At 34.8% G+C, this 27,996-nt stretch overlaps 1 protein-coding gene across 4 annotated transcripts in view; it reads left to right on the top strand.

Annotated features, from left to right (window-relative positions):
* Positions 1 to 27,996, top strand: part of PCDH9 (protocadherin 9) — a gene marked incomplete at both ends in the record, with an annotated part of 855,790 nt that overhangs the window by 540,069 nt on the left and 287,725 nt on the right. For 2 of the 4 annotated variants that reach the window (XM_080917360.1, XM_080917359.1), the window contains one exon: positions 9,998 to 10,073. In XM_080917360.1, the coding sequence (XP_080773486.1) occupies positions 9,998 to 10,073 (76 nt within the window). Of the gene's footprint in view, positions 1 to 9,871; positions 10,074 to 27,996 lie in introns of all 4 variants that reach the window. The other 2 variants (XM_080917358.1, XM_080917357.1) reach the window with 1 other exon arrangement.

Genomic DNA, 27,996 nt, shown 5'->3' with positions numbered 1-27,996 from the left:
ACCTTTCTTCTTCCATCTCTCTGACTAGGATATGGACTAGATTTGAATGTTTTCTCATGTATAGAGACATCATTCTATCTTCAGGCAGCTAATCTGAAATATATTTGTAAAAGAAAATTGATTGATTTAAGCCTAACCAGAGTGCAACATGTTTAGTTAAGGAGGACTTTGGAGGCTTAAAATGTTTTAGTTAAGGAAAGAACAAAACATGATCAAATATGACAAACTTGTGCAAGCAGAAGGGTTTTTTGAAATACAGATAGTTATTCAAATATGGAATTAGGCTGCATTATTTGACACAGACTAACAAGATAAATTTATATAAAAACATTATTGAACATTTTGTTATCAATAGATAACTACACACACACATATATGTTCAATAGAAGTATGATTGACTATCCTCAGTTTAGCTTTGCCATATTGTGGATTATTTGAGAGTGAACTGAAGTACCTTTTTTTTTCTTTGACTACAAATCTGTGTGATTCTGTTCCTCGTATATGTTTTCAGTTTGTTTTGTTACAAAAACACTTTCAGTATAGAAAATATGCATACAGTCTCAGACTTGAATGGATACTCAATCTTCCTAAGCTTCAGAAGAAGGTTTCCTCTGTCCAAAGTTGACAACAATACTAATTATGTTGGGTGTAGTTGCATATTAAGCAAAATAACAACTAAAATTTCCTAGGATCCTTGAATTTTAAAAATAAGATAATAAAACAAGGGTTATTATTGGAAGGTAACAATGTGAATAATTGAAAATAATTTGTTTACTAATGACAGCCTTGCCTTTATTGATATAGTGGATACATATTATATTGACTCTCATATTTTTAAACAAATGTGTATCTACAATTGTTTACTATATTAATTCAACTGAAAAATGATGATTTATGTTACTAACATATATATTATTTTAGACAATGTATATATCAAAAATCAAAATTTTAGAGATACCGTTTTTAAATGGCAGACTGAAATATTTTTCACCAGATTCAATGCATTGGTGAAATCATCCTATTGTGTAAGTTCTAATTGGTTGTAAAATATTATCTTTTCATTGTTTATTCCAATTATGACTTATAATCAATGCTAGAAAAATATAAAAGGCATATATATTAATAATTGTTGGATCTTACCTCAAGTGAGTTTATGATTTATTTTATTGTCACCAAATGCATTTTGAGGGGTTTGTATCTTTACCTTCTGTATCATTGTGTCTACCTTTAGAAAATAGTCTTTGTGAGCAATCTCTCTTTAAACAGAAATACATTTTTCAAGTATTAAATAAATATAATTACATAATATTTCTTCTTTCTTTCTTCCCTCAATCCCTATCCAATTGCATTCACATTGATGGCTTTTTTTTTCTTGTATAAGACACACACACACACACACACACACACACACACACACACACACATTTGTGTATGTGTGTTTGTGTATCTTATATATACTCATACAATCTGCTAAATATATTTTGTTCTGTGTGTATTATATGGTTTAGGATTTAGCACTTTGTATCGAATAACCAATTATTGGATTCCTTCCTGAAATGTTAATTCTAAGTAGCCTTTAGTTGCCTGTAGTTTCTTATCTTGTGAAGATACATCTGAAATAATTCTCCCCTCCACATTTACATGCTCATCGATATGATCTTTGATTGGGCCTTGTTTAGACAGACACTTCTAGAAGGTACTGTTTCCCACCATACTTCCTGGTCCTTCAGTTATAATCTTTCAGTCTTCTTTTCCATGAAGTTTCCTGAGTATTAAGTGAATAAATTGTACTGTATGTATACCTATTGGGTCCACAGCTCTCATTATTTTTTTTTTTTTTTGATCTCTGCACTGTGCCCAGTTTTCTTTTTTTGTAATGCTGTCCATATGCTGTGAAATGAAGCTTTTTTTGATGAGGACTTAAAGCTATATGTATCTCTGTTATAAAGATAATATGGTAGAATATAAGAACTGCCTGCATTTCTTTTCTTGAATACTATTCATTATTTTACAAACTCAACTTAAATTTAAACAGGTTTTACATGCAGGAAATCTCAACACATGTTTGAATTCTGTACTTATGTTCAGGGAAACAAATTATCCCCAGTCCACAAATAACTGAGACTAGAGACTTAGTAATGTTTTCAAAGGGAAGATTAAAAAGCCACAGGGCAAGAAGCAATTATCACTGAGATGTAGGAGTGATTTTGTTTCAAATATAAGGCTCAAAGTCACAGTGATGTCTGCAGTAATAGTAGGATTTTTTCCTTTGTGAAATAAAGTCCAGCTACTTATATTGTTCAGAACAAAGACCATTCAACCCAGGAGAAAAGATGCAATATTTTATTCATGTCTATTCGAATTAGCTCCTTGTCTCTCTTTCTGGATGATCATTATAAGGGCTCTGATTCTGGCAAAGTTGTGAATATGAAATATTTTACAGAGTACCAGAAATCAAAAACATAATTTCTCCAGCCTATAGGATATCTGTATTTTATATCACGCCTATTGATATTTACTATTTCAAAAGTATTTATACAATATTTCCAGTTCCATAAGTTATTGTTCAATTTTTGTATTGCAAACATTGCTGTAGAAATTTTCTCAGATTTCAACAACTATAACCATCTTGTGAAGTCTGAAAGGACTCATCTGATCCTATTCAACCTTCTGTGTCACTGCTAGATTTATGATCCAAAATGATCACTCCTCCATACACACCAAGCAAAGATTGAGGTTGATCTTTATTTAAGCACCAAAAGCTGTGAATTTAGAAGAGTCCTATTCTTGAAAGTCTCCTTTGTTCATTACTACAGTTAATGCTATCTTTCCTTAAAGAATTGGGAACATCAGTTTTATTATGATACTCAAAGATAATTATAATGGCCAATATTATTATTGTAACCTATACTGTGTATACTGGCTGGTTTTGTGTCAACTTGACACAAGCTGGAGTTAATCACAGAGAAAGGAGCCTCAGTTGGGGAAATGGCTCCATGAAATCTAGCTGTAAGGCATTTTCTCAACTAGTGATGAAGGGGGAGGGTCCAACCCATTGTGGGTGGTGCCATCTGTGGGCTGGTAGACCTGGGTTCTATAAGAAAGCAGGCTGAGGAAGCCAGGGGAAGCAAGCCAGCAAGTGAAATCCCTACCTGGCCTCTGCATCACCTCCTGCTTTCTGACCTGCTTGAGTTCAAGTCCTGACTTCCTCTGGTGATGAACAGCGAAATGGAAGTGTAAGCTGAATGAACCCTTTCCTTCCCAACTTGCTTATTGGTCATGATATTTTGTTTAGGAATAGAAACCCTGACTAGGAGAAATTTGTACCAGAAGAGTGGGGTACTCCTATGACAACCTGACTATTTGTTTATATTTCTTTTCCTAATATATCTTCAAACGTTGTTAAATCTACTTTCAAGCTTAAATAATTACATGACCTTGAGATTATTCTGAACATAAACAGAAGAAAAAAACTTCATGCATATGTATGTATAGTTACATAACTTTGTTTGCATTCAACCTATGTTGCTTCCATGGCTTGGAAACCTATGGAGATACGCTGTAAATGCATTTTTAAGGAGACTCATGCTCCACAATGGGGTTACAATTTTCATTTCACTGATTATTATCAAGATAAATTCTACAGAAATGCATCTGGTCTCTGGTTGATGTTACAGAGGTTAGGTGAGATGAGTTCTCAGATACTAGACACCAATCAGACTCAAATTCTGATTTTAAGATTGAGATGTCAGACACATGTTTTAGTAAGTTATCCTTACTCAAAGGAAGCTTCTCTCCCCAGTCCTTAACTCCACACTGATGTGAGTGACTTATATATGTTTACTTTAATAACCATCATAATTTAGTATAATTTCTAATTAAATTGCTGCAATTATCTTGTATGCTGATTTTTGTAAACATGGCGAGAGTGGCCCTACTTTGTCACATTGGTTTGTTTACTCAAAAATGAAATTGGAAAGGACTCTTGCTGAGTTGTTTTTTCCACATTTCTGTACATATAATTTATAGATGAAGAAATTCTGCTGGTAGATTCACGAACAGCTGCTCTAGTTTAATGTAGTCGTTTTAGGTTTAGAATGCTCTGATAAAAAATCTACATTCCTTTTGGGCAGCATTTGGCTGTGAGAAATAGGTTAAGGGTATTTCAGATAGCAAGAATTAAAGAATAAAAAAAAGTGTGACCCATAATGTGAAATGTGTAATCCTTTCTCTTTGTGCTGACACTGGGAGTGCATGAAGGGTAGGGTCATGTTCCCAAACTCGGGGATAAAGTCAGTTTAAAACTTTTTTTTCTCATTTTCTATGGCACCACACAAGAAAAAGTAGGTAAAAGCCAGATTTTTTTTTTTTATATTTGTTCAAAAATATTTAATTTCAAGAATCAAGTCTAAATACACAAAGAACATTGAAGTTTCTTGGGTTTCTCAAATATATCAAATATTTTTATAGATAAATATTTCCTAAATTTCTGTCATTAGATTTAAATCAAATGAAAATAAAAGTCAAATTACCATAAAAAGGCTTCTATAGGCTATTGATGTAAAGACTTCTATCATTAAATAAATTTAATAGGTCTTTAAAACCTGCTAGAAAGCACATAAAATATATTTTTTCTTCCGTTCAGTAACTCATTTTACAGTAAGCCATTTACATATCAAATATATCACATTGACGTCAGTGTGAGTATCTCACATGCATTTTAAACGTTTAAAAATGAAACATCTAATTATGGAGTCAGTTAGAAATAAAAGGTAGCAGTTATACCCCCAAAAGAAAGAGAGAGCAGCTGCAAAAACCACCTTGGTTAAGAGTACAGTAGACACACCGTTAAATGCCTTATTTCCTCTACAATACAACTGTAATTGACCAGTAATCCTACCCATCCTTAGTTTTATTTATTCAACTAAGTAAAATTAGGCATCAAAAATTGATTTTAATTTGTTGAATCATCTGCTTTCATCTGTGATTGCTGAAGTTGATACACACTTGCATCAAATACAAACTAAGCATTTTCCTTTTTTATTCATATTGAACAACGTGAATGTTAAAGCCAGAGAGGAGCCATTAACCACAGTTCACTGTCCATTGCTGCATTTGCAAGTGGCTTAAAGGATGGGAAGGGGGAGGGGCCTTTGGGAAAGTGTTCTGGTGGTGAACCAAACCATCTGCATTGCTGGTTTGTCCCATTTGCATTGTCTGAAATAAGTCTACTTCACTTACATGAACTCAGTCATTTTTTGTTATAAGTTCATAAAATATCAGGTATCTATGGTCCACACCTAATTGCCCAGTTCTGAATTTGATGATGAATATTCAATGTTCTTTTTTTTTAAATGTGTTTAGATAGATTTCTTTCTCTTACAACTTTATTTTTAAAAAGAGGGATACATATACAGATTTTTAAAGGCATTTTGGCATAACGCTATATGAATATTTTTGTCAGTACTTAATTCTTTTAGAGGTTTGATAGCATGCATTGAAATCCCACTAGTTACCATAAGCATGAAGTACATGTAGGACAGAACATAACATGGAAACAGTCAGTTTTCTTGGTGAGTATAGATCAAGCATAATGATCTTTGAATCTAACTCTTTGTTCTAAAAAGTTTTAAATGACATGTAAAAGGAAGTTTTTAGGACTTGCAATGAAATGAGGCATTTCTAACACTCCTTGTGACACTTCTATCTCATATTTAGTATTGTCTTCGTCGAGTCATCATAGGTTTAAAATTAAGTCTGGTAAAAATATGGATTATTTTTGGCTGAAACAGAAAGCAAATGCCCTCCTTCATATGTGTACACCATTGCTTATAAATATGCCTTTCATAGTTCTGATTAAAGAATAATATACTTTTGAAAAAAAATACAGTAAATGCCTCCTATTCATGGACTGATTTTTCCTAAGTCCGTATAGTTTGGATGAAATCCATTTAAAGAGCATAGAGTTGGTACTTCACTGCACCTTAAGCACCAGTAAAGATCATGTTAGAAACAATCCTAATAGTGTGATAGCTTTTGCAAACCCTGGAATTCAGTAATTTCTACACTATGCTTTCCATAGCTGTGGGAATATGTTCTTGTAGATAATAGGTACCCACTGATTAATTGTAAATGAATAAATAGTAGCAAAAATCTTTTTTGTATGAAATTGTAGAATGTGAATTACAGTATAGTTTCTTGACAGTAAAGAGAATAGTCTTATCTTATTTCTTTAAGAAAAAAATATAATGGCTGAGAATAAAATATTAAATTGTTAAGTAATTCCAGATTAAAAATAAACCTAAATTCTTTTTGTGCAAACTTATTTTATGTAAGTACTTCTAAAACAGAGTAGGAAGTTAGTTCAACTTGCCATTTTCAAATAATAAAATGAATCATTATATAAAAATCATTCTTAAAAATATCTACTTTATCATTACTAGTGGGATCCTTTTGAATTATATCTTTTTAAATATTTTCTTATTCTTGAAGATGGAGACATTTGAAACCGTAGGTTGTAGTGGTTTTTCATAAAAAATGCATTCAGATCCTTCTCTGAATATTGATCACATTAATTTCTATCTTTCAAATGTTAGTGAAGAAAGGACATTTACTATCTTGTGGAATCAAATCTGTGAAACTCTACCAACATATGTCCTCTGAAGAAACCAAGACTGTTACATGCTCCTCATTTTTACCTACAGAGCTTTGCCTTAGTGCAAGTTCTCCTCGAACAACAGGTTCTGAAGCAACATCTGTGACAAAAGCTAAATTTTGGGCTTTACATATTTCTAAATGAAGGTTGCATTACTTAATGTCAGGGAAGGAAATCAAATACTTTTTGACTAAATCTTGACAAAAACCATAATATATAATATATATTGTGTGTGTGTGTTACAACTTACTTTCACAGTGCATGTATATAATACTTCTATTATACAGCAGAAAAGCGTTTTACTTATTTTTGATCTTACAACACTGTATAGGCCAGGCAGAAGTCTCATGTTTTCTTGCCATAGACAGACTAGCAAGAGGTCTAGCTGGGGAGTTAAGGTATCCATGACCACTTGCTCTACTTTAGCTCAGTCAACACTAAGTGCTGAACTTTTAATGACATAACATGTACATATCTCAGAAGACAAGACCGGAATGGGGCTACTCCCTTACCCAATGAGGCTTCAGCCTGCTTAACCATAGAGACAAAGGTCCTGTCATGATAGAGCCAGGTGGGCTTCTGTTTTCCCTCCAGAGAACTGGTTTCTCAAACATCATGTGACAGGCTGTCTGGTAACCTGACATAGGCTTGAGAGTCCTCTGACCCAGCAGAATCCTTTCTCTTGTCTTCTTTCCTCCTCCCACTGACTAGAATTATATGCTAGCTCTATCATTCCAACAAACTACCTGACCTCAACCAGTCTCCTGCTCATTCATACCTTCCATACTCGCCAACAAAACAATGAATATGATATGCTTGATTATTCTTACCCCACTGCAGCCATTTACCAATTCCTTCCTGTCCCTCCACAGACAGAAAAATACTGCTCAGTTCTGACCATAAGTTTTAAGCATCTTTGTGTCAGATAAATTAAAAGATATCAATTATGATATCATTCTCATTTACAGTATTTTGTTGAAATTTTTAAAAATTATTTTTCTATTTTTATTTATGATGTCTAAATATCATAATTGCAGCATAATGTCAAAAACAAAAGTATATTTAAATATATCAATGTAATATATTCAAGATGGCATCTATGAAGCTCATTGTAATCATTTTAAAAGAAAATATTTTATTCATAATTCTGTGGAATTATATTTCTAATATATAGTAGATACTCAATAAAAAATATACAAATAGCCATATTGTAAGAACTGCTACAATAAGAGATAACTGCTGTTACATATTTTGAGAAATATTTTATGGAGCAAAATACTATAACTAAAACAATATTATTTTATTTTTTTTTTCAAATGTCTTAAATCTAATTTTATTTTTTATGAAATGTAAAGCCCTTAATGGTGTATGCAGCATTTAGATGTTACCAATGACAGCGTGATTTGTCCTTAGGTTTCTCCTGAGCCGTCACCTTAGAAATCACTGGTGACCATCATGTATAAATGGCCAGTGAGCTCAATGCCCTTGATATTTCTTTCATCAATAAAAGATCATAGCAGATGTAGGACATATTGAAATATGAACTTAGGAGCACTTTTTTCTTGACAGTTAAATGTCAAGTGAGAGGAAACACAACCAGAAACACTGCAGCATCACCTTTGTGTCAGAAGGGCCGGTGCACGTCTGATGTTGCATTCTTTTCCACCACAGTGCTCACTTAGGCATATGAAAGTGCCTTTGGATGAGGACTGATGCTAACCCGAGAGTTGGGCATAAAGGGGGAAAGTGCTACATGAGACACAATTAGGAGCATTTATGATTATAGTGTATGGAATGTTGATGTCAGTTCATTAAAAATGTACTGAACTCTCAACTCATTTCACATAGGCCATTGACCGGCAATAAAGTGGTATCAGGTCTTCTCCGGGATGGCTTTTAGCTGGATTTGAACCAGTGGCTCATAGAGAATGGGCTGTGTTCTAGTGTCAGTCTATAAATTCCTTTTATAGAGTTGTGATACATCTACTACTGAATGTGCTTCTAGTGGCATGCCCCTTTCTCCCAGTGTATTCTGTAAATTATTGCTTGAAAAACACAAATATTAAATGTTAGGAGATGGTTTTACTATGCATCATATATTTGAATTTTATCTGTTTCTATGTATTAGTAATGTCATTTAATCTCTATAAAAGTAATCATGTGTAGCATAATACTGGAAGGTCTTTTGGCTGTGAAAGAATGGAAATTACTTTTAGTACTATAGTAATTATTTACCAACATATGTAATTCCCCACAGCTTACATTTTCACCCCCACATAGCTGCACATATTTTTATATCTCATGTATTACATCAGCCAAAAACACATTGACCATGAAAACTTAACTGTGGCACATGCTGAAAGGCAGACTTGTGTTGTACTATGATACAGACACTCACTGAAGCAACTATAAGCACACCTTAGCTCATTATGTGGACTCGTATAGGCAACCCATGCCAAAGCATTATGCTAAATGCATTTCTACTGAACTGTCTTTTAAAAATAGCCTACAAGTAAAGCCTGAGTCAGTGAGCAAAAATAACTCATTAATCTCTCCTTGTCTCTGTTTTCAAGTTTTGAGTAAAGTAATTTGCTTCAATAGACATCAATAATCAACTTAACATACCTTTGTTATTTGTAGTAACAATTTTAATTGATTTTTTTTCAGGAAGATTTTTTTTAATTTAGTAAAATATAAACTACTTTGTGTTTGATGCCACAGTATTATTTGTATCGTTATATTTCATAACTTAAAGGACGAACTGAAAAGTCAGCCTATAGCAAAGGTACAGGCAGTTTACCTATTTGGATGCTCCATTGATGGTCTGGAGAAAGCAGAGAGCCTCATGAAATGTTGAATTAAAGAATTATCTATTCAGTTCTGAGAAACAAATGTGTCTATACATTTCAAATTTGGGAATTCTCTCTAATTTCCTTTCATGAGCCCATGTATGCCCCTTTATTTTTCTTGCATTTTTCCCTATGGTTTTACATTAGTTTTATGTCCTTCCAGTATTAAAGATAGACATTTGTTTTGATAATTTGCCAGTTGACCATCGAGGGATCAACGCTGGCTCTTTGTTCCTAGCCTTCCATACTTAGGTTTTCTACTGTGTCATTCATTAGCTGTCATTTTTGAATGTGTGTTCTACTGAGCGGGGGCACAGTGCCAGGGAGAAGCCAGTGTTAACTGCGTGTCCTGTGGTCTTCTTTGTAGTCTCAGCGTCGTGTTACCTTCCATCTCCCGGATGGCTCCCAGGAAAGCTGCAGTGACAGCGGTCTAGGGGACCACGAGCCGGTGGGTAGTGGAACCCTGATCTCACACCCTCTTCCTCTGGTTCAGCCACAGGACGAATTCTACGACCAGGCCTCTCCGGACAAGAGGACAGAAGCAGACGGCAACTCGGACCCCAATTCTGGTGAGTCTTCTTCCTGTCTTCTTAGCTTGCTCTGGTTGAACTGTGTGCTGAAACTTGTTTAAATGGTCTCCCTGGTCTGCCAAGCAAGGGGCAACTGGTTGTCTCTGCTGTTTCCACTGCTATGTGTCTTGTCTTGATGTAAATGTAGTGTCATGCATTTGATATGTTGACCTTTTAAATGATAGGATATTCTTTTTAGCTTATGAGCTGTTAAAAAAAGATTTTTAAAATGTTCAGATATAATTGAAAGGAAGTTTCTGTTTAAATATACTCTGGTATCATAGGAACAGGCACTTAGGGTTGATAAAATACAGTTCACAAGAATGTTGTTAATGAGAAGTAATACAAATATAACTGTTTTTGTGCATTTGTGTTCTGTGTACAGGTATGTCTCTGTGTTCTCTGGCATGCTATAATCTAAAAAACAATTTACATAGAATAAAGAAGATTGAATGTGATTTAAATCCATCTGGCAATAAAAGGAGATAATTCTTTCATAATTATTCTCCATATTTAGTGTGTTGAATAATTTAGTTTTGGATTAGTAGGTTCAAAGACTGTATCTGACCTACACCCTACATGGTCCAAAGAGCTGCATCTGATCTTGGAAATCATCAATCTCAAATATTCCCTTCAGAGCAGTACCTCTCATTCCTGTGGGTCTCAATCTCTTTGGGCAACCCAGATCTCCAGAAATATTCACATTACAATTCAGAAACATAGCAATGTAAAGTTATCTAAAGAGTAACTGGATATTTTTATTGTTGGTGGGTCACTAGAACACAGGGGACTGTATTAAACGGTCACAGCATTAGGAAAGTTGAGAGCCATTGCTCTAAGGGGACTTCTGTCTGCAAAGGAGATCCTGAGCTAAGACCGCATTGTTATTGAGCCATAATTTTTCAAAGACAAACACATGTAGAAACAAAGGAAACACCTTCAGTGACAAGATAACATTAAATGGTGATTACAATGCTCCTTCCAGAATAATAAAAATGATTTTTATTTTTTCTTAAAATCCCTTTTTATGGTAGTAGAATGCCCTTGGAGGGTCCTGAGCAGGAATATTAGAAATATCTTTGTATGTTTTCCCCCCAAATTTTGTCAAGTGAAGGGAAATACTGAGGGACCACAGCAGGAGGTTGTCCAGAGCAGAAAAAGAACACCAGTAACAAGGAGTACACACACTCCAGACAGCCTCTCCCGCGCTCTTGAACTTGCTTCCCATCGGCTAGCCAGAGAAGGAAGGGAACTTAAACTGACATTTCCATGAATCTCTGGCTGTTTAGCACCGTTTGCTTCAGACATTACTGTGCCTCTGGCATTTCTGTGAAGTAGGACTATCTAGAGGAGGTCATACAGTGAGACAGGTTTCTTAACAAGTTCCCTTCTGGTGAGTCAGCTTTCACGTTCATTTAACTGCTTGCTACAGCTTTGAATCCGTCGGGCACAGAGGTCTGTGTGAGTACTTCCTTTCCTCGCGGTGTGCCTGAACTGTACCTAGGCAGTGGCCTAGGCAGTCTTCTGCTTTGGCTCCTTTTCAGTAAGGACTGTTAAATGTGTGCAGTTACATCAGATCTCACTGCAGACATTTCCCATTATTCCAGGAAATTGTTTAGTCGAATCGAAGTAAATACTATGTCATCATTTTCAAGGTCTGTGTCTGTCTGGTCTGCAAGACTGAAACGTTAAGCATATTTTTATAGCAAATATCGAAAGGACACAAACACAAGACCATACCCATCAAATAGAATTTGAGAGATTGCTATATATGGACTTTCTGGCATATTTACCTTGCTGATTAATCATTCTAGATTATTTCATTTGAGCCACCTTTTCCCAGGAACTGTATGGAGGGTATGTGGGTTGGTAGAACTTATAATAATTCCTTGTAAACAGTTTTGGTAGGCTACAATTTTCTCTTCTCTGGCTAGCACTAACCTAAGTATTTTAACAGTATTTTTGACCACCTTGTCTTCAAGTGTTTGGATGCTCTTGTCTTTGAGTCTGAGTCAAAATAGCCACATTAATATAGTCACAGAATGTCCTGCACTTCTGAGGCATTTCTCCATAGTTGAGCAAGCAGATTTTCCATAAGTATCTGTAAAGTAGAAGAGACACGTTAAATTCCAGGTAAAGGACTTAAACATGCCTAAGAGTTGCATCAATTTCTCTTTAGCGAGAATAATGAAATCCTTTAGAGTCACACACAGGATGGCAGAGGGCAGTGAGTTTAATCACTGGGTTTTAGAAAGTGATGAACATCTGGGTAATTTTCTACTTAACTAATTGAATTAGAAATTTAAAGATATTCATCTAGAATGGAAAGGCAGCTTTTAGGTTATATTAACTAGGTGAAAAAGATGATAGTTATTTTCTATTTTCTTTGTCATAGAATTATGTGTCTGTGGTCAGCCAGGGTGAACTGAGAATTACCATGGTACAGGTAAATCTAGCTAAAATATATAACATATTAATCACTACTATACAAATACATGTATAAGTGAGCTTGGCAGCTATCTTTTTCCTTCTACAAGCAACAACAAATAGAGTGGAGCAAAGTAAAAAAGCCATATTTATCAATCCTCACTTAAATAAACATTTCAAATAAACTATAGTATGTTATACAATTTAAATGCTTCATAAAAATTTATGGCTACACATAATCATTGATAACGTATACTTTCATTTTATTTACATTTGTTTTTTTTCTTCTCTGATCTTGCATACTTAGTAGCGCCTAAAGAAATCACTGTGTAATTTTAATGAAGGAAAAATGATACATAAGAAATTTGTATGCTACTGATAATTGGCCAGTTGGTTTAGGCAAAAGTATACCAGATGCCTTTTTAAACTGAAAGGTTTTTGTCACTATTTTGATACATTCTCCCAAGTCTTCCATAAAGAAAAAAAAAAAACAATATCTGAAGTTTCCAACAAGGAGAGAGAGAGGGCATATTTTTGTCAAGCCTTTAAAGTAGGAGTTAGCTAAATTGCCCTTGGCTAGATCTTTGTCCAATATGCCATGCTAGTCACACAATGACTTTTAGTCCTAGACAACAGAACTGGGCCAGTTGCCAAGTGAGAGAAGATGGATGATATACAAAACCTGAGAAAAATGCACATTTCAATCTCACTTAGAGAAGTCCCAGAAGTGTTTGGCTTTTACTATCTTTTAAATAAACTGATGATATATATTTAAAAATGCACTAGAAATCAGCAACATTCTATTTGAAATGGGGATTTTACCCAGGAAGATAATGGTCAGTAAAATAAGCTGAAATGGGGCTTCTTGGTAGAATTAGTCCTGATTCATCACTGCTAGGGGATTAGACAATTTAGGTCAACAGTGAGTTGTCTGGAGTCATTTGTTCACTTGACTCCTGATTCACTAGAATATTCTGAAAATGTTATAATCTTACACACTGGAAAACACTGGACATTAAAATCTTAAACACTACCTTGTGCCATCAGCAATAATGTGTGGGTTTGGTGGCTGCATATAGGGGGGATCCCGAGGTGAGGCAGTCTCTGGATGATCTTTTCTTCCATTCCTGCTCCTGTATTTGTCCCTTTATTTATTAAGGTTTTGGTCTCCCTTCTAAGAAGGACTGAGAGGCCCATGGCTCCACATGTAGCAAATGATAGCATTGTGTGGCATCAGTGGGAGGAAGGACTCTGGCCTTTGGTGAAGGCTCCTTTTTCCCAGTGTAGAGGAATGCCAAGGTGCTGAGGTAGAATAGGGTGGTTGGGGGAGGGAGCACCTTCATGGAGGCAAGGAGAGGAAAATGGCAGTGGGGAAAATGGAGATAACATTTGAAATGTAAATACAAAGAATATCCAATTTGAGAAAAGAAAAAGGAGAAGAAAACAAAACAAACAAATAAACCACTACAATCTTGAATTGTACTGGAATAATTCAATGCTGCACTCTCTTAACATTGTCCAGTCAGAGTTGTAATTAACTTTGAGGAATCAGCGAAGGGTGATGGAGAGATGTTGACATACTAGTTAATGGCTGTCATCTTCGTTTAAAGCTTAGGTTCCTCTGTGGACCCTACTTTCTGGACTCATATTGTCTTGGAAAGCTATAATTTTCTAACAGGTGAAGTAAAAAACAGACTCCAGTATATGATAAATTTCAAATACTTGTTATGCCTAGAAGTATCCTTATCTTTCAAATATATTGGCTTTTATTTTGTTTTGTTATTAACTTTTTTTTGTACCTTCTAGTCACTGTGCCCCTGCAGCTCCACACTGCCACAGTTCCTTATCCATTCCTCCTCCCCCATGTCTTCCAAGTGGATGCTGTCCCCTCCCTCACCCCTAAGGCTTCCTGGGGCCTCAAGTCACTGGAGGATTAGGTACATTTTCTCTCACTGAGGCCAGACCCAGCAGTCCTCTTCTGTATGTGTGTTGGGGGCTTCATAACAGCTTCATAGCATGCTGCCTGGTTGGTGGTCCAGTGTCTGAGAGATCTTCGGGGCCCAGATTAGTTGAGATGATTTGTCTTCTTATGGGGTTGTCCTCCTCAGTTTGTTTCAGCCTTTCCCTAATTCAGTGACAGGGGTCCCTGACTTCAGTCTATTGTTTCAATGTAAGTATGCATCTCTCTCAGGCAGCTGCTTGTTGTGGCTTTTATTTACTTTTTAAAAATACTTAAAATAGAAATATTTATATATAACTATGCGTTATATATTTTCACAAGTTAATATGAACAGCTATGTTGACTAGAGTATTTGGGGAAACTGGAGTAAATTATACTAATAATCCTAAGCACATATTCACATCTTACACAGGCCTAAATATTGGCATGACTATCCACTATCCTTTATTTTCCCTTTTTCTTTTCAATTTTGTTGGATATTCACTGTATTTACATTTCAAATGTTATTAGCCCCCTCCTCCCTCCTCCCCCTCAACTTGCTTCCATGAAGGTGCTCCCTCTCCCAGTCACCCTCTCTACCTCAGTGCCTTGGTTGGTTGATGATATTGTTCTTCCCATGAGGTTGCAAACCCTTCAGTTCTTTCATTCTTTTCTCTAGCTTTTTCACTGGGTTCTGTGTTCAGTCTGATAATCAGATGCACACATCCACATCTGTATCTATATGACTCTGGGAGAAGCATCCATATCTGGTTCCTGCCAGTAAACACTTCTTGGCATCAGCAATAGTGCTTGGGTTTGGTGGCTGCATATGAGGTAGTTCTCTAGGTGAGAGTCTCTGTAGATCTTATCTTCAATCCCTGCTCCCATATTTGACCTTGTATTTCCTCCCCTGTTTTGTTCTCCCTTCTGAGGCATCCACATTCTGGTCTTCCTTCTTTTTGAGCTTCATAAGTTCTGTGGATGGTTTCTTGGGTATTCTGAGCTTTTTTTTTTTTTTTTCCTAACACTGTGTATTTAATAATGGATATTTTTGTTTGATTTTTTTAAAAGTAAATCTAAATTCAGAAGATACCTACATGTGCTATAATCAGGATCTAAAGCCTAACATAAAGCCACATTATTAAAGGCTTTTTTTTCTCAGTGTTATAAGGACATTGTATACTATTAGAAGCTGCATGATGTGGGAAATAGTAAGAACCTGAGAACATGGAAGGCACCCAAGCAGGAGAATATTGGGAACTTGCTTCTGGCTTATTTGTATTTTTTGCTTTCTTAGGACCACATGGTGTATGAATTAGAGTTATACTGCTCTGAACAGGCACCATGACCAAGGCAACTCTTATGAAGAACAATACTTAATTGGGGCTGGGTTAAAGGTTCAGGGGTTCAGCCCATTTTCATCAAGGCAGGATCATGGCAATATCTAAACAGGCATGGAGCTGGAGGAGCTGAGAGTTCTACTTCTCCATCTGAAGGCTGCTAGGGTAAGTGTCTTAAGCCCACACCCACAGTGACACACCTATTCCAAGAAGGCCATACCTTCTAATAGTGCTACTCCCTAGGCCAAACATATACAAACCATCCCATTCCACTTCCTGGTGCCCACTGACATATGCAAACACATGATTCTTTGGGGGCTATACCTAAATATATAGCATAATGAAAAAATATATTTAGTACAACTTCCAAAGTTCCCATAGGCTATAGCAGTCTCAACAATGTTAAAAGTCCAAAGTTCAAAGTTTGTTTTTCTTTCCTTTTTTTCCCCTGGATTCATCAAAACATTTAACTGTAATCCCCCAAGCCAGATAGGAAACCAGCTGGGGAAACTCCAAAGCTTGCATCTCCACGCCCGATGTCAAAGCAGTTTTCAGATCTCAAACTCTTTTTTTCATCTTCGTTGATTGTAACAAATGTCTTTTCCCTGGGCTTGTTCCACTCCCTGTTCATAGCTTTCCTCCCCAGATAACCCATGGCTCTGTAATCTTGAAGATCTTGGGGTTTCCAGGGCAACTTCAATGTTACAAATTCATGTTTTAGTGTCTGGGATCCACACATGATCTTCTAGGTTCCTCCAAAGGGCTGGCACTACTTCTCCAGCTCTGCCCTCTGTAGGACTCTAAGCTCAGGTTGATCCACTTCACTGCTGCTGCTGTTCTTGGGGCTCATCCCATAGTACTGGCATCTCCAATACACTGGGGTCTTCTGCTGCAACTAGGCTTCACCAACAGTGAAGGCTCTCTTCATGGTGCCAAGCTTCAGATGCTCTTCATGATCTCTTCATACCTCCAAAACCAGTATCACCTCGGTGACTTTTACCAAGTACAGCTACAGCACATGGTACAGCCTTGGCTATCTCTGGGACACAGCTTCTTTGTGCCCTATGAATTAAAAAAAAAAAAAAAAAAAAAAAAAAACTAAACAAACAAACAAAACAAAAACAAAAACTTCCCAGAAAATTTCACCTCAGAGAGGCTGCTCTCTTCTTAATCACTGCTAATTTCTTAGCTCCAGCTGACCAGCATGAATGTCCCAGCAGTTCCTTCTATGTTTTACTCTGTACATGGCTGAAGCCATAGAATTCTGCTGCTTACAGGAGCTGAAACATGGCCCATTTGCTCTATGATTCTATCACTAGCTTTCTGCTTCCCAACTCCTTCAATGCCTAAACTTCTCTGTCCTGGATCTTGCTTTGTATATTGACCTTGAATTCAGAGATCTGCATGCCTGTCTCCTGAAATTAAAGGTCTGTCCTATCACATTTGAATTTAAAATTTTCTTCATCTAGAACTTGCTTTTCCCCAACTGGCCTCAAGCTCAGAGATTTGTTTGGCTTTATCTTCTGGTACTAAAGTGTGTATCACCCTGCCCGGATCTAAACTTAACTGGGTAGTAGCTTGCCCACAAAGTGCCTTAATCTGTTTCTTTTCTAGAACATAAGATTGAATTTTATTTCCCTTTCTGGTGCCCGTTTGATACTTAAACCATATATTTTATATATTTTTTTTCTTTTCTAAACTTGCTATGGTTGTCCAAAATGTTCTTTATGAGACTTCACCAGAGAACAAAGTCTCTGCTGGGCTTTTTTACAATTTCCTTTATCAATGCAATTAATATCTTCTAATAGTTTATCTTCTAATTTCTTTACATTGGTCTCAGGCAGTCCCTTTAGACAATGGCAAAAAGCAGTCACATTCTTTACCAAAACATCACAAAACTGGAATCTATGCCACTCATTAAAGTTCTTCTCCACTGAAACCTCTTGGGCCAGGTCTGCATAGTTCAAGTCATTCACATTAGCAGAGGAAGGAGACCTTGGGGGCAGCTTGGACTTAGCAACAGAGGCCGTGCAGCTCCAGACTAGAAATGGCACCTGCGATTTCCTTTTATTTAATATTTACTGCAACACCCACCTTATTCCTATGTTGGTGCTTTGATTTGATCTTCATCAGGTCTTGTGCATTTAATCAGAGAGGCTATAAGATTTTGTGCAATGGCTCTGCCATCTCCTACAATTGTTTCATGGTAAATACCTACTATCTTTGGATTTGTAGAACAATTTTTTTTGGCCATTTCCCAATGATCCTTAAGCACTTGGGAGAAGAGGTGAAACAGAAACATTTCATTTTGAGTTAGGGTTCCCCAGTCTTGTACTCTTTGCATGTTAACCTGTGTTTGCATGTCTCTGTAGTGATTGTCATTTATTGCAAACTATTCCCTTCTGAGAATCTCATGAGAGACAAGCATAAAGAAAATGAACATCTCACAGCTATACATGCATCTCTGAAAAGAAAGATAATAACATAGGGATTGTTTATTTCTGAGACTCTTTGGATGAAAAATAGCATCGACTTGTTCCCTAGAGCTATCACCTTTTGGCCATAGATTTTGGCTTCAATTACAATACTAAGCATGACTTCCATCTTGTTCAAAAGATTTAGTTCACCTTTTAAAACTTTAACAGTTTTTTTTTATTATATCTCATTCTTCCTCTTCCCTAAATCTCACATTTGCCTAGCAAGTGCTTTGCCCATTATAGCATGTTCCCAGCCCCTATACTAGATTTTAACTGGAATTTGGTATCCATTATATATTTCTTAAGGTGAAGCATTAATTATAGTTTAATTAAAATCAGTTTTATGTGTAGTAATATCTTAGAAAGGGACATGACAATATATATGATGTTTAGATTTTTAATAGTCTTCCAAAATCACACTAACATTTTTTAATACAACTTTGATAGTGGACCTAAGCTCATCAATGAAACATTTATGTATGAAGATAAAAGTGATAATAATATAGACAGTTATTACTTAAAAATATTTGTGAAGACTGCTCTTAAAGAAATTTATCTTTTTGTTGACTGCTATGAAACTGTCCTTCCAGGAAGAACAAGACACACATACATGTTAATATCAGTTCATAGAAGTAGTTGTGACCCTGGAAACCTCTTACAATGATCAATATTTCTGGGTAATTTAAAAAATTAATGAAACAATTTTAGTCATATTAGAATATGTTAGACTATTTTTGGGTTGATTGATTGATTGTGTGTGTGTGTGTGTGTGTGTGTGTGTGTGTGTGTGTGTATTCACATGCACTTGGGAACCCTTATGTGTATGAGTGTGCAAATGTCTTATATCATGTGGCTATCAGAAGATAACCTGGGGAGTTGGTCTTCATTTTTTATCTTGTTTGAGGGAAGAACTGAGTATAGCTTGATGTTGCCTATGCCAGACCACTTAGCCCCTGACTTTTTAGAATGCTGGGATTATATATATGTGCTGTGTTACTTTGCATCATGGTTCTTATATTTACTTTGTGAAATCTTTGCCTGCCACAATCTCTGAACTGACTTGGAAGAATGTATGAGTTGCTATTCTCTGGAGAAATCATTCTTGGGGCTAAGTGTGTTAATACAATCTTAGACTACACTGAACCAACACCTATTCAGTCTCTTGGTTAGAAGCAATCTCCAAGTTCAGCAAAATTCAAAGGCTTGAGATTATAAGGTAGTCATGAACTCTTCTGTCGGAACCTCCATGGGTCTCTCTGGCACATCTTTTATAGAATATAATTATTTGGTAAATCTTAGTATCTTTTCTTCTCTCTAACTGCATATGATTCACTTGGGTTTTGTTCATGTTTTTACTTATTCTGCAGATACTCATAACATATTAAGTGTGTATTAAATAGCATAGTAGGTCGAAGAGAGAGACAATAAAGCCAAGGCTGAATACTTGGGCATTTTAACACTATAGTAGAGAATTTTGTAATTTAAATCCCATCTTCTGAAAGCCCAGGAAGCTAGCTTTAGTCTTGTATGACTGAAAGACAAATAGAAAGAAAAATACACATTTTTAAATAAGATATTGACAACTAGTAACATGAACTAGTAGTAAATGCTAATGGTAAGTAAAAAATTATATTTTATTATAAAATAAGTTTTGATTGAGGAATGAGTAAAGAATCTATAGATGAAGTTGTACATCATATACACAACAAACCTTCAATGGAAATTCTCTAATTGTGTGTATAAGTATGAATATGTATGCTTTATACCTGGGAGTAAATGCATGTGTATGGGAGTATGTCTATTTATGTGTGTCTTTCTGTAGGTATATGTGTTTATATGTGCATATGTATAGTGTATAGGTTTGTCTATGTGTTTGTGTATGTGTTTGTATATGTCTGTGTGATAGTGAGTGTGTGCATGCTGTTTTGTATATTTCTGTATATGAAAAAAGAACAAAATTTTGCTGTTTTGAAAACCATGTATAGTTTGGCAAGCACTAAAAATTTCAGCTTATTTGTGACCTATACTACGATTGTTTGGAGGATGTTGAGTTCAAAATTCCAAAATAGAACTACAAATATTTTTTTGCAAGAAAGTTAAAATTGAATTATATCTCAATAAATGCAATAAATGACACATCAATGGTTCAAATATGTATCTATAAAAGTGTATAGAAAAACAAATTGTTACTAGATATTGAATAATAGGCCTGCCACAATAATATCTACTTGTGTACGTTAGATAAAAAAAAAGAAAGGAATAAATATACTCCCAGACCACAGCCTTTATCACTTATTAAAAATGTATACAGAAAATAAGTTAGAAAATATGGGAGAAAAACTCAGATTATAATTCATCTTTTTTTTCTTCAGGTTTTGAAGTTTATGATATTGCACTAAAGTTTCTAAGAACAAGTAACATGAATGTGTATTATTAACTAAAATAAAAGTATAAATGATGAATGAGTTTTGTAGAGTAATTATGACAATGGGAAGACATAGGAACTTACACTATGTTATAAATCAGACAACTAGTAACATGATGGAGCAATGATGTAAACCTAAAGAATGTAAAACTGGGAGAAATAGTCTGACTCAGGGAAAAGCACACCAACCCATTATCCAATACCAAATATGTACACACACACACAAACACACACACACACACACACACACACACATTTTCATGTAACAATAATTAATGAAAAAAGAGGTCATAAATTTGAAAGAGGTATCTTTAATACAAAAAAAATTGTTTGAATATTCATAGCTGCAAATGAATAACTCTTTAATATTTTGCATGTGGGATTCTTTTTAGGTCAAAGTATCATGTAGAGAGATCGGTAGAGGGAGTCTGCCTCCTAGTGTAATGCTGGGGAAATTTCATCTTATTTCGATGTGCTGTGTGGAGTAACATTTCCATAGCTGTTGTTATGGAGTGATTTAAAGACCTAAAAAGGATGAGAATTCAAAAATATTTTGTGTAATATTTTAGGAGAGAAATGTTTGCTTTATACATTCTTTATTTTAAATAACTAGAGCATGGTTTAGTGAAAGATAGTAACAATTTAGTAACTTAGTAAGAATAAACAGTTGATTGGTCTCAGTAGCTAAAAGCAAAGTAAACTTCATATGTCTTAACCCTAACATAACCAGACATGACAAGACCAAAGGGAAAGGAGTCAATAAAATATTTATAAAATAAAGTGCCTACATTTGATTCTGTATTTATGTGCCTGCATTTATAACAAGGATTAATGAAATTGATTTTGCAAAGCTCTGAAAATAACGGAAATATTTGAAGAAACCAAGCTTCATTTATAAAACATTTTAACTACTCTACTGCAAGTTGACATGAATTTCTGCTGGTAGACTTAAGAAGTTGAAACCTGATGTCACTGGTAAACACAAGATGCCCATATTGTAATAGGATTATGGCAGCATTGCTAGATAAACATCTTAAGGCACAGAAGGACTCAAGAAACTTTCCTAGGGACCATATATGCCCTACCAAAAATATGCTGAAGAGGGAAGGAAAAATTTCAGTAGCATCTTGGTGCTAGAACAATTTCTGTAGCATGAGATAAAAGAATAGATTTCCCAAGAGAAGGAGAACAATTATACTACAAAAGATAAGGGATCAGAAACTAGTTAAAGAGTCAAGATAAGGGGCCTTGCTGTCTAAAACCTACCTTTTAGTCGGCTTGCTTCGGTCTTGCTCTGGAATATCTTATTAATTTGCTTGAAGTTGACTCCGTAATCAGACTTATGGCTTAAATAAACACATCATTGTCAGTTCAACTGAATTTCAGATTGACAAGGAAATACTTACTAGTTGTAATATTGTGATGGTCTTTATGAATTTTATATGCAACATATGCAAGTAAAATAATAGTGTTAATATGACAATGTCATCTAATTGGCCGTCAGAATTTCAACTAAGAAATTTACATCATATACACAGGATTTTTGTATGCACAAAGATGAATTACCCTCCTGTACTAGAAGTTCAGTTTGTAAGCATATTCACAGTGCTAAATTATTAGATTTAGGAGAAAATGTAACTTTATGTTTTCTTATTCTAAACATAATCTGATTGTTTACAAGTTTGCTGCATATCATCTTTTAGGAATTTTATGACATTGATGCATTTATATACTATATTTTCCTTACTGGATCAAATTTAAGACTGTTGAGGTCTAACAATGATGAGAGAAGCATATGTAAACCTAGCAGAAATTTAGAAGAGAAAGAAGAGGCCACGTTTTGGTGTGCTGGTCACTACATTCCATCTCCTCTCCAAGTAGCTATAGAAAGAGGAATTTATTTTTAGTCTTTGTATTTCATCTTACTTAGATAAGCTGAACTTAAAAATGTGATTAACATACATCGTTTAAAGATTTGCATAGATTTAGTACAAAATAAAAGGCTTTGAAATGGAGCATGCAAGTGATTTAGTGTTTCTATAGAGTTGACCAAAGAATTCACACATAGAGTTAGAGGTAGATTTGAGGTACTTATCAAATCTCTGAGTGACAAACTACAGTAGATGAACCTACATTTGAATTTTGGTCTTTCACAGGTTTCTTCCTACTAATTAGCCTAAACGTCTTAATCTTTCATAATTCAAAATGAATCATCTCAAAAGTCAGTTTTGCAGAATGAAATGTCCTATACTATCTTGGGTGTGAATTTGTCATTCAATATCGCTAAATTCAGTTTATGGTAAAAACAGACTAATAACAATCTCTGTTAAGTGTGCACTGGAAGGAACAAATAAGGCCATGAGATTCCTAAAGTGGAAGCAATAGTTTTATTAATCTATTTTTCATTTTTTTTCTGTTTTTACATAAACATAGTTGAGCATTGGATTAAAAAAAATAAGAAAAAGTAAAGAAAACCCCAAACCAAAAACAAAACAAAACATTCTCTACTAGGAATACCACAAGAAAACATGAAAAGCTTTTAAATATTTCAGTGAATGAAAAACAAAATTGCTTTAGTCAAGGGAGACAGTGCATTATCTTTTATGCATTATAAGATACAGTTTTTGACTAAGCACAGTGTACCAATTGTGAAATCATTCCCGGGACCAAAAATAGATGTGAAGATTCTACAAAGCAACAAGCTGCAGGTTAGGAAAGGTGCTATTTTATCTCAGAAGTGGCGCTTCATTGGAACGCTTTCTCAAAGGCCTCATTTTATGGGAAATGTATTTTTAAATTAAGTCAAAGTGGGTCCTTATTCAAAAGAGGATGTTGAGTTCTGATTTAAGCTGCTTAGGCAATAGCCATAGAATATCCAACAGTAACTCTTCAGTAATCTCTCCTAAGTCATAACTATTGTGTGCAGGAAGATTATGATTTAAAATAAGAAGTTCAGGTATTTTGAGCCAGAAATAAAAATACTCCACAGGCAGTAAAATCTTGACAGAGCAGCAAGTACCATAGTAAAAAGAGGAGAGAAATTGGTCTATATTCTATCAATTTTATGTCTCACTAGCACAATCAGAGAGCTTTTTGGTACTAGTACTTCCTTTATTGTTCAGGAAGGGTATGAAGTATGAAACTATTTTACCCAATGAGACCCTAAGAATGCATGCTTGGGAAACAAGCATATTGAAGTTCACTGGGGCCCTGATATTTCCAGGTGTTGTGAAGGCTCTTACTCCTTCCTTTGTCTCTGTGTGGCTCCTTAAGATAAGAATATGCATATCTTAGAGGATGCTAGGTGTGTCCTTGGTAGCCAGTTTCACTCTTCTTGACTTGTAAAGAACAAGTAAGTGTGAGCTGTCCTTACTGGTTCTGTGTCTGTTCTTCCAAGTTCATACATTGGAAATGAATTTGCATCTTTACACATTTTAAACCATGTCTTTGCAAATGAATGAAATGAAAAAGCCTTGGGTAATTCCCATGATTAATGGATAATTTACTTAAAATTGAGTAAAGCTTTTAAAATTTTTAGTTAGAAAGCTATTTAAAAAATTGAAAATGGAGGCTGGAAAGATGGCTCAGCGGTTAAGAGCACATGGTGGATCACAATCACCAGCAATGTGATCAGATGTTGTCTTTCTGAGGGGTCTGAAGAGAGTGATAGTGCACTCACATACATAAGATAAATAATAAATTGAAAAACATTAAAATGTATAAGGGAAAGTGTTTTTAGAAGAAATAACCCACTATTCTTTCTATGCTGTCGTCACATAATGGGATTCATAAATTATTTATTTTATTAGGGTAATACACAGTTGTATTATACTAATAATAACCATGAGTAAAATAAAATTACATCGCGATAAGTGTAAACTAAAATATTCACTTTGATGCTGCAAACCAATAATATTAGCAAAATAAGAAATATTATGATCGTAAACAGTTTATATTATGTTCCAAATATTAGCGGTATAAAACCAAATTGTCTGTTCTAGTTGGAACACATTTTTCCAATTTCTCTTTTCATTTTCTGGAAGGACATGTGAAGCTAGAGTATAGTGCTTCTTGTTTTTCATGGGGAAAAATCACAGGACAGCTTTATAGTCCACAGTAAGAGACATTACTCCTATCTAACATGCCCCAAAATAGGGTTTCCATGAAATAAAAATACAAAGTAAAGGGAATCTAGAGAGATCTCGTAAGTAGAACAGTGATAGTTCAAGATGGCATCATGATTCTTTCTATGTTTAGCACTGACAGGTGTATTTTTCTTCTTCACACAATTCACGATGCTGATTTTGATGCCTAAGACTGTGCAGAAGTCTTTCCCTTCTGCTATATAAGTGATTACTTCCTTTATGTGCCCTATAGTGGAATAGAGGTCAGATGAGCAGCAGCCTAAAGAGTCCCTGGGTTTGATTCTGGACCTGAATGCTGCCTGGAGTGTCTCCTGCTTTTGAGAAGTTTGACAGAACTATCTTCTATTAGCCTTTAGGGTGAGGTTCAAACTTTGTACATTCCTTTCACCTTCTTCCTAGCACTATTAGTTTGGGGAATTGGAGGTTTGAGTGAGTGATGTGACCTGCCCTCTCATTCCCAGCAAGTGGAACAAAACCACTAACCTTCCTGCTGCTTCTTTGTGCTTGGAGAACAAATCTGTTTTCTTTATATTAACTCGGACTCTTTCACTAATTAAGAAGATATTCATATACTTATAAATATGTCAAGTTTTTCAATGACTCATAATATAGGTCTTAATTTTATGTTATAAACAATTACTCTGGATAATTAGAATCAGGCAAAAATACAAGGAATTTAAATGCTAACAATATAAAAATACTGTATTAACTTATAAAAATAAATTACAATCACTGTATATATTGAATCTTGTCAATCTGTCTTTTGTTTGGTTCTTGTAAAACACACCTGTGTTGTATTTAAACATCTATTCTACCAAACATAGATCCTCACAAACTCTATAACCTAAATTACTAGCCCAAGAAAACATGGCTACTATTTATGTTCAGTTAAAATTCATTGAATGTATAAATAAATACATTCCAGTTCATTTTAGAAAGCACTTAATAATTCATAGTATTTCACTAAGCTTTTTTTTTCTCATCTGTCTGTGGAAAATATGACTGTCTATTAAATTGTAACTGACATAATAATCATAAAATAAGTTGTGACACAGTTAATGATCAACTCGACTCCTCAAAGATTTCTAGCTTGTTTGCTTGTAATCTAGATATACACACACTCAAAACTTTTCTGTTCTAAAACAGCTTTTAATATGAAGAAAACCCTACTGGGTATGAGCTTAGATCTTGGGCTTAGTTTCCATTAGCCAATCAATCAAAGAAATTCCAAGACTAATTAATTGGTACTGTGAAAATAGAGAAATATAGGTGAACGTTTTAATGCAGGTAATTTATGAGATATAATTAATTAGAATAGCCTAGATGTTAATACTGAATTTGAGAGATATAATACATTTGTCATGGCTAACAGCAGTTTACATTGTAAAGTCCCTATAATAGTTTACCATCAAGGACTAGCTTCACTGAATAGCCTTTAATAAAAGAAAAGCAGAAGGAACTACATAATTTATAATACTGTTGAAAAATGTTCCTGCTTCAGCTTTTGCAAGTTCAGAGATTACAGGAGAACACTCTCTCACTTCAGCTTCTTCCAAATGATAACTTATCATTTAATGTCTTATGGGAGAGGAATGAGATTTTATATCATCTAAAATGGTTCACCAGATCTCTAATGGCAACTCACTCTCATGGATCCTTCAAGGAGAATAATCACAGTAAAGAAACATTGTTACTCAGTTAAATCTAAATTTAGCCAAACAATGCTCATTTTCATATGGTCTGTGAGTGATATAAGGCAAACTTACTCTAAACTTTTCTCTTTTGTTTATCTGAAATTGCAATTTTGCAGAGGGTTCTTCTCCATTGGACAGATTCATGCCTACTAGAAATGTTAATTAGTGAGCAAATAACAAATCCATGAATACCATTGATGTACTAAGAAGTCCACAGGAAGGAATTTCAACTTTGAATCTGAAAGATTGGTGATAGATTAAGGGTCTTCACACAGGTAAAGAGAGAAAGGAAGACCTTTTCATTTCAGTTTCATTGCCTCAAGGTGCATGTTAGATTCATCACATCTTGGCATAGGCTTGAAGATGTGAATCCCCTTGGTATGTGGGAAAAGAATTCTACTTAAACAAACAACCTAAGACTATAATACCTTGAGCAAGAAAATAAAAGACCCCTATCCTGGGGATATGAATCTTCATAGTCTAACAAAGTGCTGCAGAATTCAAGCAGAGACTTTCCATCCAGATGTGACACCCATTGTCTCTGCACCATCAACTCTATTAAAGTACTGAATGGAAAACATGTTTATTCATCCGACAAAACTGGTGAATAAAAAAAAAAAATCTTTAAATAAATAATCAGAGTGCCAGTTTTTCTGAATAATGTGCTATGTGGACACTTCATTTACTATTTAGCTGAAAGCTATGTATAACAAAGAATGGTAGCCAAGTAGACATTAACTATTAAATATAGACGAGCGCTTATTAGTAAGCATGAAGTTCAATATCCCTAAGATCTGCTTGGAACATCGGTCCTCTATATTTTTTTTCCTGTCTTCTGTGACTTTCCTTTCAGAGCTTTTATTCTTCATGGATGATATTTAATGCTGTAAGGTAACAAAAGTCATACAAATGATGAGTCCTTCTGGTACCATATGAGGTACTCAGCATTGGATGATATTGTCACCACTTGTGTGGATTTTCCTCACAGATCCCATGACTATATTCCAGAATAGCAAAATATGGATCACTTTTGAGGTTAATTTAAAATGGTTCACTTTTGTTGTTAATTTAAAATAGAAAATGTTACTTCTGGAAGAATAATGATACTTCAACTATTTTCACTGATTCAAATATTAATCTTTTTTCCAGACCCAGTCACCCCATAAACTCACTGTTCACACAATGTGTTTCTTTTTGTTTATTTGTTTTTGAAGATTTTATTTCTGTGAATCAACTTTTTTTATCGAACAACTTTATTTTAAAAAACAAAAAACAAAGATAAATGTAAAAATTTTAAGCATCTTTGCATAAAAATATACGAATACATTTTTGTCAGTGCTTGGCTTTTTTTTTTTTTTTTTCAGAGGTTTGATAGTGTGCATTAAGATCTCACTAGTTACAATGAGCATAAAGTACATGTAAAACAGGATGTAACCCGGAATTAGTCAAAGTTTTCTTGGTGTGTAAGGATTAAGC

Source organism: Micromys minutus, assembly GCF_963924665.1.
Source record: "Micromys minutus genome assembly, chromosome: 5".
Taxonomy (NCBI): Eukaryota; Metazoa; Chordata; class Mammalia; order Rodentia; family Muridae; genus Micromys; species Micromys minutus.
This window is presented reverse-complemented; position numbering and strand designations above follow the sequence as displayed.